Here is a 13,121-nt window from a genome sequence, read left to right as displayed (position 1 = left end):
AAAAAATAAATGCAAAAAAACCCCTTGCTTAAAGCAGATTAACTTAAATTATTATTTCAAATGTCTCTACTATATAAATATGATATATAAACATGATATACTGTATACTGATATGATAATATCGTATTATACATTTAAACTCTTGTGATAGTTTTCTGAAGTTTTCAATATCAGCCTCTATCACCAAACCCAATCACATCATGTAAAACACCCAGAATAAAATACTTTTTAAATACATTCTGATGACATATTTCAAAAACTAATGTTATAATATTTTGTAGTAATGAGGAGATTTAGATACTTACAGTGAATGATGAGTTTGGTTCCTCCACCAAAAGTCCACCACAGTGATACAAACTCATTAAGTGGCCGTACAAAAACCTCCCACACTCTGATCAAGCATCTAACCCTTAAAAATCATCTCTTTTCCCCAGTAAACTTCAGTTTACAAGGTAAAAGCATTTGCTATAAAATACATCTAACTATATATCAATTTATGATGATTTTCATCATTTTTCTTCTGCTGGTTGATCCAAAAACGTTAAATATATACTTTACAACAAATGTGGCATTTTAAACCAGATGTTGAAAAAAATGCTCTCATCTTTCCTGAACTATTTGTCTGTATTCTGTTAGAATCATAATTATGTCATAACAATTCATTTAGATATAAAAAGTATTCCTTCTCACATTGCTTTGTTCAGTGTTTTGAGAGCAGAGAAATAATTTCCATAGAGAGGAGGCTTTGCATCATCAGCTGATCCTCCAGAGAACTGAGAAGGTTTATAGTCCTGTGAGTTCAACACTGCAGGACTCACATCTGTCAGTCAACACAGCAGAAAGCACAACCACCATGACTCTCATCACCATCCTCATCTGGACGCTGACCTGCTGCTGTTTTACAGGTTCATTCACTCAGTAACATTTCAAACATGATGTGCTGCTTTTTCTCTCATTGATTTCTGCTGATAAATGAATGATTTGTTTTTGTCTGCAGGATGCAGCGGTCAGGTGACTGTGACTCAACCTCCAGTAGTGACATTTACTCCTGGATCCACTGTCACTCTGACCTGTAGGACCAACCGAGCTGTTTTCAGATTTGGTGATGGTGATGATGCCATGTACTGGTATCAAAAGAAATCTGGACAGACTCCAAAGCTCCTAATAAAATATGCAAAAACGCTTGAGTCAGGAACACCATCTCGATTTAGTGGCAGTGGAAGCAGCTCTGACTTCTCTATGACCATCAGTGGAGTTCAGGCTGAAGATGCAGCAGTTTACTACTGTCAGAGTTACCACAACATAAACAGTGCTCGGGTGTTCACACAGTGATTTGTAGTCGTACAAAAACCTCCCTCAGTCAGACTGCAGAGACACTGAGCTGTTACAGCAGGAACTGACTGCAGCTGCTGAAAAAGAAGAGACTCTGACACAGACCAGTGAACACAGAGCTGACAGTAACCTCACCAAGCACTAAATACAGATTTACATCTGTATATAAGATGTATTTTGGGGGAGTATTTTTATTTATTTTTTTTAGTTTCATTTTTTTCAGCATCCTATTTATACAACACATGTGACAAACAAATAACAACGTTTTTCAGATCATTAAGAGCTTTCACAGGACACTTTGGCATACTCCTGCTTTTATTTCCCACAAGAAAACAGAAAACAGCTGTTTACTGTCATGGAAAAAACTTTTTGTTGTTGTTGTTGTTTTTTTGTTTTCTAAATAAAGCTGAATGAGAAAAGGATCAACTTACACGTTATATGTACCTGTTCTGTTTCACAACAACAGATGTGTGTTTGCCTATATTTCAAATCAGTTCCATGTCTCTTTCTTATAATGCCTCTGGTGTAATGCAGGACCAAACCTATAATTATAATATAATTAGAACCCTACATATAACCTTTGCGTTTCTAATTACTCAAATGACGCTTGCTAAGCATCCTTTGCCTTAGAAAAGGAATTCTCATCTCATCTGCAACTAATTATGTGTCAAATGACACAGAAGTAGTTTGTGTTATATATATCGATCTGGCTGAAACTCTGAATTTGAAATGAGCTGCAATTTAAAAAAAATGTACTCTGATTACACTCAATTTACTTCTAAAGTGACAACCTATATTTAATTACTCATTAATTAAGCTGCTGGTTGTGACTGAAACTTTCTTAAAAATGTTATAATGCAACATAAAACATTCAGAGAAATTGGGTGTTTCTAATTGTCTGGATCGCTTGGTAGTTTCAATTTAAACTGAAGAGTTCAGTAAGAGTAAGATTTAGAGATACATGAATTGATTTTTCATGTAGTAGGCAAACAGTTTAATGTATTGTACAACGTGCTCCAATTATAGACCCACTACATTTAAAAATAAGACAAAAATACTTAATAATATGGATCACTGCAAGCTTTATTGGCAAAAACATGAATCATTAATATGGCAGTTATTAGGCACACTCACATCCAGCTTCTACACATATTACTGTGTAAGTTGTTGTTATCAAATAATTTGTTTTTCAAACTTTCAAACTCATATTGATCAGAGCAGCAGGGATGTATCTCCTGCTTCCTCACACTAAGCTCCTGTCCTGGACTTCAGCAGCCCCTCTAGCCCTCACACCGGTTCTTGCGGAAGGACTTGGCCTGCCGGTGGTCATGATGGTTCACCCTGCAGGAGAACACCTCTGCGTCCATCCAGTTCTCTTGGCTCAGCATCAGGGTACTGCTGCTGCTGTAGCGACTACTCTTCTCTTCTTCTAAGCTGTTCAGGACCCCCTCTGTCACCTCTGTGCCATCTACTTCCCATCTCACTTCAGCTCCCTGAGGAGAGTAGCCGGTCAGCAGGCAGGCCAGTGTGACTGGGCCTCCAGGGAGCTTCTCAGAGGAGGGTTGAAGCAAAGAGACTGAGGGTCTGACCATGGGGCCAGCTGGAAGGGAGAGCAGGGACACACAAGGAGTAGATTAACTTCTGCTGTAGGACAGAGAGCTGAACATGACACAGTTATGATACATGACAGAGATTAACAGCATCGTGGAAGAAATGGAAAAATAACAATGACAAGTAATGACAAAGTTGTAATTTTACATTTAAAGTTGGAATTTTCCCCTATGTCAAATATCTTTTTTTTTTCTAAATCTGCCATAAAAGTAATTATATTGTACAGCATCTAGTTCCTACATTTATTTTCTTAACTGAAAGAATAAACCGTCTGTACAGACTGCCATCTGTTTGTTTCACTTCCATTTTACTACCTCAAAGTACTGAACCATAAACTCAGCGATGGAAACGTTAAATTGCATCTAAATAAAACTCTCTTATTTTTTAAGGCAAGAATGTGAAACCTTTTTATCCAGCTAACTGTTTGTACAAATAAATAAAATCAAAGATTCCTCGTGTTATTTTCAGCCTCAGATATTGTCAAAAAATATTTGTTCACATATGAATACAAAAAACTTAGTTAAAATAGATTTATTCAAAATATAATTTGAATTTTCAGTAATATATAAACAATCAGTCATGATACTGTATTATATATTCACACTTTCTGATACCAAGTTTTCAATAACAGCTACTATGACTAAACCCAATCATATACACATCATGTAAAACACCCAGAATAAAATTTAACACACAATGTTTAAATACATTCTGATGACATATTTCAAAGAGTAATAGTATAATATTTTGTCATAATGAGAAGATTTAGATACTTACAGTGAATGATGAGTTTGGTTCCTCCACCAAAAGTCCTCCACAGTGATACAAACTCATTAAGTGGCCGTACAAAAACCTCCCACACTCTGATCAAGCATCTAACCACTGAAAATTAACTATTTTCCCCAGTAAACTTCACAGTTTAAATATTTATGATAAAAGTGTTTGTGTTCAAATGGCTTTCTTTTAAAAGAAAACAATTTAGGAATGTTTTCATAGTTTTGCTTCATTCAAAAAGTAAAATCTACGCTTTCCAACTAACCTGCCATTTTAATCCATGATGTTAAAAAGAATCGCTTTTCTGAAGTATTTTCCAGTGTTTTGTTAGAATCATAATCATGTCATGATAATTTCTTTAGTTCTAAAAAGTATTGCTTCCCACATTGCTTTGTTGTTTGTTGAGAGCAGAGAAATAATTTCCATAGAGAGGAGGCTTTGCATCATCAGCTGATCCTCCAGAGAACTGAGAAGGTTTATAGTCCTGTCAGTTCAACACTGCAGGACTCACATCTGTCAGTCAACACAGCAGAAAGCACAACCACCATGACTCTCATCACCATCCTCATCTGGACGCTGACCTGCTGCTGTTTTACAGGTTCATTCACTCAGTAACATTTCAAACATGATGTGCTGCTTTTTCTCTCATTGATTCCTGCTGATAAATGAATGATTTGTTTTTGTCTGCAGGATGCAGCGGTCAGGTGACTGTGACTCAACCTCCAGTACTGACATCTACTCCTGGATCCACTGTCACTCTGACCTGTAGGACCAGCCCAGCTGTTTACAGATATGATGATGGTGATGATGCTATGTACTGGTATCAACAGAAATCTGGACAGGCTCCAAAGCTCCTAATAAAATGGGCAAAAACACTTGAGTCAGGAACACCATCTCGATTTAGTGGCAGTGGAAGCAGCTCTGACTTCTCTATGACCATCAATGGAGTTCAGGCTGAAGATGCAGCAGTTTACTACTGTCAGAGTTACCATGAAATAAACAGTGCTTGGGTGTTCACACAGTGATTTGTAGTCATACAAAAACCTTCCTCAGTCAGACTGCAGAGACACTGAGCTGTTACAGCAGGAACTGACTGCAGCTGCTGACGAGGAAGAAACTCTGACACAGACCAGTGAACACAGAGCTAACTTCACCAAGCACTAAATACTCATCTACACTTCTTTTGGGGAATTTTGAAATATTCACTCACTGTTATCATCTTCAGTGCCCTGTACCAACACAGAGCAGAGCAGATATCTGAACGCTACTCCAACAGAGGTCGATCATCTTGTTAATAATTTTGCCTCCTCACTAAGTATGACTCTGGTTACTGTGGCTCATGTGAAAAAGAGAACCTCAAATCAAAAGTACTTGACTCGCTGTTATAACACTCAAACACGCACCTTAAAGCAGATAACTTATAAGCTGGAGACAAAATGGTGTAAAACAAAGTTAGAAGATCATCATTTAGCTTTAGTTTGCTGCATTACAAGAAAGCCCTCTGTAACGCTAGAACATCTTTCTATTCATCACTGATTAAAGAAAATAAGAACAACCCTAGGTTTCTCTTCAGCACTGTAGCGATGCTGACAAAAAGTCAGAGAGCTGTTGACTCAACCGTTCCTTTAATGTTAACTAAAAATGACTTCATGAACTTCTTCACAAATAAATTTTGAACCATTAGAGAAAAAAAATACTCATAATCATCTCACAGTTGTAATATTATCTACAGCTACTTTCAATACCATTGATATTAATATAGAATCTTTTTCTGCAATCGGTCTTTCTGAGTTAACTTCAGTAACTGCTTCCTCAAACCATCAACATGTCTTTTAGACCCCATTCCTACAAGACTGCGCAAAGAAGTCCTACCATTAATTAATGCTTCAATCTTAAACATGATCAACCTGTCTCTAGTATTCGGCTATGTACCACAGGCCTTCAGGCTGACAGTAGTTAAACAGTTACTTAAAAAGCCTTCTCTTGACCCAGCAGTCTTAGCTAATTAGTCTTAGCTTTCTTTCATCTCAAAATTTCTTGAAAGAGTAGTTGTCAAACAGCTAACAGATCATCTGCAGAGGAATGGCTTATTTGAAGAGTTTCAGTCAGGTTTCAGAGCTCATCACAGCACAGAAACAGAATCTGCTTATGGCCTCCAGTGTTGGGGAGTAACGGAATACATGTACCGGGGTCACGTATTTAATACAAAATATGAGTAAATGTATTTTGTTACAGTTACCATTTAAAAAGGTGTGCCTCACCCCAACCAGTCGTGGCAGATGGCTATGGTGTCTGTTTTTGTGCCGCTATTCTGAGCGCACGTAAAAAAAACTTTGCAAGTACAATTGTTGCATTTTGAGGAGAAAATTATTTTGAGCGAAGAAAAGTTTAATTTACAAAATCCATTGCTGTGTGCAAGAAATGTATTTCAGTGTTTGCTATTATCCATTTACACACATAATAACAGCCCCTCTCGCTGAGTTGTTGGCATTTGCTCTTGCTCAGATCTCTGCTCTGTGTGCTCACAGACATCTGCAGACCTAAAAACTAAACAACCTGAAACATGGAAACGTAGCTGGAAAGACACTGGGGAAGATGAACAGGATGAGCAACAGCCATGATACACAGAATGATACGCAGACGCTCCGACGAAGAACAGAGGTAACCACGCACTAAATATACACACAAGGTAACAAGAAAATGGCACACAGGAGGGAGACACAGCTGAACCTAATTAGACAAGACAACAGTGAAGCAAAACCCAAAACACTGAACACTGGACGTGGGTGTTTTAAAAGAGGTAAAAGAGGAAATACAAGACAGAAAGCCACAATTCCCAGAATAAAACTTAAAACAAAAACAGAAAACACTGGGTCGCAGTGTAACTGCTGAAGCTCTACTCTCAGCAGTGGTCAGGGTCAAGTGATGTTTCCAGTAACTCAGGTTATAATGTTTGGCTTTCTGAGTCAGGCTGAGAGTTTTTTTATTTGTTTGTTTTTAATTCTGATCGTGATGTTCATGTTTCTCTGATTTAACCTGATACATTTTCTGTTGTTCTTTCTTCAAGATTCAAATCATTTTAGTTCTCATTTCAAAGTCATTTGCCAATAGTTTTCTGACTCTGTTAAGCCAAATCTGTCAGGCACTGACAGACACTGGCCATTCGTGCCACAGGGAGCTGCTGGACTTACTTAGTACCTTTAGAAACCTGGACAGCCTCCCAAACTCAGGAACTCCATCTTGACTCCAAGGCAGTAGATCTGGTTCTCAGTACACTTTATCCATCAGTGATATTCAGGCAGTAGATGCTGGAGATTATTACTGTCTGGGTTACCATGGCAGTGAAGTGTTTACACAATGAGTTATGGCTATATAAAAAAAAATCCTTCACTTTGGCTGAAGGCTGCAGGTGTAGAGTTTTCAACTGCAATGAGAATAACTAGCCCACTTAAACACAACACAAGTGTACCCCCCACCCCCAACCTACAGACTTCATTTCAGCAACGGTGAAAGCTTTAGAAAGCTAAATGAGATAATAAGTGAACAATCAGCAATTTCAAATCAGCTCACAAGTATTTTTCATTAAGGCCATTGCAACTTAAGTTTAATAAATAACCACTGATGAACACTGATCCTGCTGTTTGTTAGAAAAATTACAAACATCCCTGATCTTTTGTTACTGGAAAAATTGAAAAATATCTAAACAGTGTGACGCTCTATAAGCATATCTATTGATTCTGATCCTGTAATAAACTACTGAGATGATGGTCACTGATAACAGTGTTGACAGATTATTTCACTTTGCATCTAACAATCCCCCCAACCCGCCACTCACTCCAGCTCTCTCTCTCTCTCTCTCTCTCACACACACACACACACTCTCTCTCTCTCTCTCTCTCTCTCTCACACACACACACATACCACACACACACACACTCTCTCCCTCTCTCTCTCTCTCTCTCTCTCTCTCACACACACACACACACACACACACACACTCTCTCCCTCTCTCTCTCTCTCTCTCTCTCTCTCACACACACACACACACACACACACACACACACACAGGTATTTGTTTGCAGGTTCTGTTTTGAATGCTTGCTGCACTTCACTGATCCTAAACCAGTTTAAGAAGAACCAGCGGGAAACATCTGTGCAGAGTCTCTGACAGTGAGATTAATCATAATGATGATGATGTTGCTGACTCCACTGCTGATCACAATCATGCTCAGACTTCAAGGTGATGAGTGATGTGGTTCTGTTGTATTCTCTGTTATGTTGTACTTGACATCACACTGTCATTTTAACAAAGTAACATATTTTAATTTCCAGGATCAGATGCCAGTTCATCTGTGACTCAGTCTCCTGTGTTTAAGGCTGCTGCTTTGGGGGAGAGGGTCTCTCTGAGCTGTACAGCCAGTAAAGGAGTTGATGATGATCTCAGCTGGTATCTACAGAAACCTGGACAGCCTTCCAAACTGCTGTTTTACAAAATCAGCAGACGTGAATCTGATACTCCGAGTCATTTCAGCAGCAGTGGATCTGAGCCTGAGTTCACTCTGACAATCAATGGAGTTCAGGCTGCAGATGCAGGAGATTACTACTGTATGGGAGCTTATGTAGGCCAGTGCACACAGTGATACAGAGTCGTACAAAAACCTCCCTCAGTTACTATTTGCATTGTTGCAGCTGTGAGCTTCTGATACAGACTCTGACATGCATCACTGGTTCACTGAGTCCACTTTCAGAGGTGGAAATTAAAATATTTATTCATTCCTGATCATATTATTAAGAAGATTTTAAATTAAGTAACACTGTTTAGAATCTGCAACATATTATCCTTATTTCACTACATTTTGTATTATTTCTAATTTGCTGTGGATAATAAGGTAATATGAAAATAATTTTGTTCATACAGTACATTTTAAATCACAAAGTTATAAAGTGTTTCATATTTTAAATAAAATCAAATTCTATGAAATAAGTTTTTGTATCACAGCATACATAAATACATATTTAAAAGTAACTGGTGTCAACAAAGGTCAAAATTAAATAACCAAATGATCAGGATAACTAAAATGAGCAGAAAATGCAGAAAAATGTATTTGTTACAGCCTCAAACGACTGACTGCAATAGCATGCTGTTAGCAGTGGTGATGCCTGGCCATGAAGGGTTTTAAATTTGATTAATAAAATTTTAATATTAATTCTACAGTTTGCCAGAAGGCCAGAAAGGGAGGCAAGAAAACATGTGGTGTTCTTTGATGATACTTTGAGTCAGATTTTTGTAGTGTTAATTCCTTGAGAAAACAAGACTGGATGGGCTTAGAGGTTCAAAATTCAAGTCTTAGTCAATAAACTTGCACAGAAAATTCATCTAGTCATCAAAACCAAATATTGAACCCAGACCCTGTACACAGTTTTGAACTTAAATAAAAATCATCTACTTTGATTTGAACTTAACAATGATTGCATTCCATGCATGAAAATGTTGTTTTTGTTGTTTTATTAGTTTCCTACCACAGGGTTGTAATCAGGTGTTAAAGTTGTATTTGGGAGGTGGGAAGTTCAGCTGTAGCAGGGGAGCAGCGACTTTACATTTTGCAGTATATAAGACAATGTTCCATTTGCCATGATGGCTATTTTCCAACTCCTCACCAGCATAAAGCTAGATTTTAGTTGGTATCTTTATCTTTTGTTTCAAAGGTCAACAGTGATCGCTCACTTTAATATAAATAATACAAATAAGCTTTTAAAAGCTTCTCCCCAAGAACAAAACAAAAGTGATTTTTCTTAAGCTGTGATTTTATTTTGTGTTTTTACTTTTTTTACACCATGTTTTTAAAGTCAACATGTATAATATTAGCTGATAAACTTAGTATGCACATCATTAGAAAATCAAATGTTTGCAGAAATATCGCAACAGCAGAAACATGTAGCTTCATCAAACTATAAAACACATCATATGCAGACAGGAAGTGTTGCTGAAGCTCTACTCTGAGCAGTGGTCAGGGTCCAGGGTTTGAGTGATGGGGCTCTGTCCACTCAGACTGGCTTCACAGCTCACTGAGCCCGCCTTCCTCCACTGGTCTGCAGAGAGGCTCAGGGTGCTGCTCCAGCTGTAGCGGCCGTCTGTCCCCAAGACCTCCAGGCTGGTTGAAACCCCTGAGGATGTGCTGGTGCTCCCCACCTTCCAGCCCACCTTCCAGTTAGAGAGGAAGCCCCCGGTGGCCAGACATACCAGAGTGGCACTGCTCTGTTTGTCTTCCTCTTTGGAGGGAGGGAGGACAGTGAGGGTGGGCCTCACCACACCCGCTGGAGGAGAAAAGGTTGAAGATAAAGACAAAGATAAAGATAAATACCGAAAAAAGACATACAAATGTACAAAAATCTGAATAAATATATTGTCAGTGATTACTGATCAAACCTTTATTTTTCATGATGTGTTACAGTTAATAACTTGACCCTGTGATTATTTTCTTATTTGAAACTGACAAAGCTAAAGCACTCATGAGAATACAGTTAAAACTTCACATCTGTTTCTTTCACTTCCTTTAAACTTCATTTAAAATCGATCAACCATGAACACAAAATTGATCTTAATATACTGAGTTAATTTCTTTTTTCTAATATAAGTCGACAAAACATAATTCAATATTTGTTTTTATTTTATAATTCATGAGTAAAAATACATTTTAAATTAAAGTGAACTAAAACGTCACTAACACAGCTTTTAATGTTGCAACCTGATAATATTGAAAGAAGCAAAATGAACCAAAAAGAACATAAAAATGTGTTTTCTGTAAGTTCAGTTCCTTCAAAGACTGAATGAATATTGATTTAAGAAAAGTTTCTTCCAAAATGTTCCAAACATCAACTTAATAATAATCACTGAATTTGATCAAAGTTCCTTTTACTAGATTTTTAAAAAATGCTTAATAAATACTACATTTTTCAAAAATGACAAATTTCTGGTACTTACAGCCAACGATGAGTTTGGTTCCTCCACCAAAAGTGTTCCACAGTGATACAAACTCATTAAGTGGCCGTACAAAAACCTCCCACACTCTGAACAAACCTCTAACCACTGAAAATGAACCTTGATGTAAAACATCACAGTACACCTGATTAAATGCAGAAGATGATTTAACTAAAGTGACTTAAAATTATTTAATGAAATTAAATCATGATTATCATAATTGTATTTTTAGTTAGAAGAACTGAAAGACAAAACTTAATTTTCACATCACACATTTTTATTTAAATATAAAGAACACTGTTTAACATAGTAACTAGAAAGGATTAAAGAAATAATGAATTATGAGACTATGACAATATAATTAACAACTATACAGCTATATTGTATTTGTTGATAGCAAAATCAAAAAGTAAACATGCAAACCAGAGTGCCATTTTAATCCAGGTGTTAAAAATATGTAAATGTTTCCAACATATTTTCGTCTATTCCATAAAATCATTAATGGTATTAGTTCAAACAATTTTTCTTTTGATTTTGTGCCCCTCGTTTCCTTCAGTGTGTTGAGAGCAGAGAAATCATTTCCATAGAGAGGAGGCTTTGCATCATCAGCTGATCCTCCAGAGAACTGAGAAGGTTTATAGTCCTGTGAGTTCAACACTGCAGGACTCACATCTGTCAGTCAACACAGCAGAAAGCACAACCACCATGACTCTCATCACCATCCTCATCTGGACATTGTGCTGCCATACACTGGAAAGATTTCAGTTCAGTTGTATTTATATAGTGCCAAATGACAACAACAGTCATCTCAAGGTGCTCTGTTATTGTACAGTAAAGGCCTTACGGTAATAAAGAGAAAACCCAAACAATCAAATGACCCCTAAGCAAGCCCTTTTCAACTGTGAGAAGGAAAAACACCTTTTCAACAGGAAGACATTAGCAGAAACAAGCTCAGGAAAGGACAGCCAGTTTTTGCGACCAGTTGTCTCCTGCCACCTGTAGGTCCACTCAGTTTGGATACGTTAATATGGGTTTTGGATTGGATTACTTTTTGGATGGATGACGCTGCAGGAGTACACATGTCCTGTCAAAATGCTCTCCCAACTTAGTCTCAGGGTGCTGCTGTACTATTTGCTCTTCGTCTCATCTGATTGGGTTAGTGCATCCTATGTCACATGTGGATAGGGTACTGCTGAAGGTGAGAGAAGAGATAAATATGGACCCTGTTAATTCAGCTTAGAATAAACATGGGAGATGGATTAAAATTTTGCTCAACTCTTTCCAAAAGTGAATACATCCAACCACAGGAAGCTTGTTAATTACTAATGCTAATTAATGGGAATTGCCAAAGATCAACTCAGACATCTACTAAAGCATACACAGCTTATACTGTTGCTTGGCAGGATATACATGCAGCTCAGAAAGACGTACTAAACCTGCCAGTGTAATCACATTGCATCTAGCTAAAGATAAGGGCCAAATAAAAAGAAAGATGTCAGGAAAATGTTTAACAAACTGGGCTAAAGATGTTTTCCAAATGTAAAACTGTTTTTCTAAAGTGTCAAAACGTGCATTGTATACAAAGGAGTGGAAGGGAAATGAAAAGTGACCTCACAGTTGTTAACATGAATGTAACACAATGTTAAAATGAAAGCAGTGACCTGTTGATTTATTTTGGTGTTAAGTTTTTTGCAGACATCATCTATTTATATAACTACATTTTTCACATTTTAATGATTTTTCATATTAATAAAAAAAAGAGTTATACTGATAGTGATACTTGAGAGTAAATGTCTTGTTGCTGTAGTTATATTGTTGATACATTTGGGTACTTATAATGACTGATGAGTTTGGTTCCTCCACAAAATGTCCACCACAGTGATTCAAAGTCATCAAGTAGTCGCACAAACACCTGTTGGACTCAGCATCTAACCACTTTTTTTTTTCTAGTAAAGCTATCATTTTACAACCTCTGTGTTTTCTATAATATTTCTTAATTGGGTATGTTTTTAAAATGACTTTCAAACTCTATAAAAATGCAAAATCGTGGGTTAAATATTAAAACAAGAGAACTATAGATTTTGTATTGATTTTTGTTGATCCAAAAACAAAAACTGTTTATGTGCCGACCAAAGTACCATTTTAATTCAGATGAAACAAAAAAAAACTTTTCAGATTTATGTCTTATTGTTCATTTGGGACCATAATAATGTAATAATAGTAATGAATAATGTAATAATAATTCATGTAAATCCACGTCCCACGGTGTCCTCAGTGTTTTGAGAGCAGAGAAATCATTTCCATAGAGAGGAGGCTTTGCATCATCAGCTGATCCTCCAGAGAACTGAGAAGGTTTATAGTCCTGTCAGTTCAACACTGCAGGACTCACATCTGTCAGTCAACACAGCAGAAAGCACAACCACCA

The 13,121-nt window shown here is 37.1% G+C and overlaps 5 gene segments (V, D, J or C); 3 read left to right on the top strand and 2 right to left on the bottom strand.

The window, feature by feature from the left end:
• The window catches only part of LOC109195808 (Ig kappa chain C region, B allele-like), a 35,689-nt gene that overhangs the window by 1,207 nt on the left and 21,361 nt on the right, over nucleotides 1-13,121 (bottom strand).
• Nucleotides 724-1,492, top strand: LOC109195884 (immunoglobulin kappa variable 4-1-like). The segment is given in 2 exon segments: nucleotides 724-905; nucleotides 998-1,492. Coding segments are annotated over 2 exon segments (387 nt in total).
• LOC102075768 (Ig kappa chain C region, B allele-like) lies at nucleotides 2,395-4,050 on the bottom strand. The segment is given in 2 exon segments: nucleotides 2,395-2,932; nucleotides 3,983-4,050. Coding segments are annotated over 2 exon segments (327 nt in total).
• LOC102075915 (immunoglobulin kappa variable 4-1-like) lies at nucleotides 4,191-4,823 on the top strand. The segment is given in 2 exon segments: nucleotides 4,191-4,315; nucleotides 4,408-4,823. Coding segments are annotated over 2 exon segments (387 nt in total).
• On the top strand, nucleotides 7,838-8,370 carry LOC112843191 (Ig kappa chain V region 3381-like). The segment is given in 2 exon segments: nucleotides 7,838-7,957; nucleotides 8,050-8,370. Coding segments are annotated over 2 exon segments (363 nt in total).

This window comes from Oreochromis niloticus, linkage group LG19 (genome assembly GCF_001858045.2).
Source record: "Oreochromis niloticus isolate F11D_XX linkage group LG19, O_niloticus_UMD_NMBU, whole genome shotgun sequence".
Taxonomy (NCBI): domain Eukaryota; kingdom Metazoa; phylum Chordata; class Actinopteri; order Cichliformes; family Cichlidae; genus Oreochromis; species Oreochromis niloticus.
The sequence above is the reverse complement of the archived record's forward strand: the minus strand, read 5'-3'. Positions and strand labels throughout refer to the sequence as shown.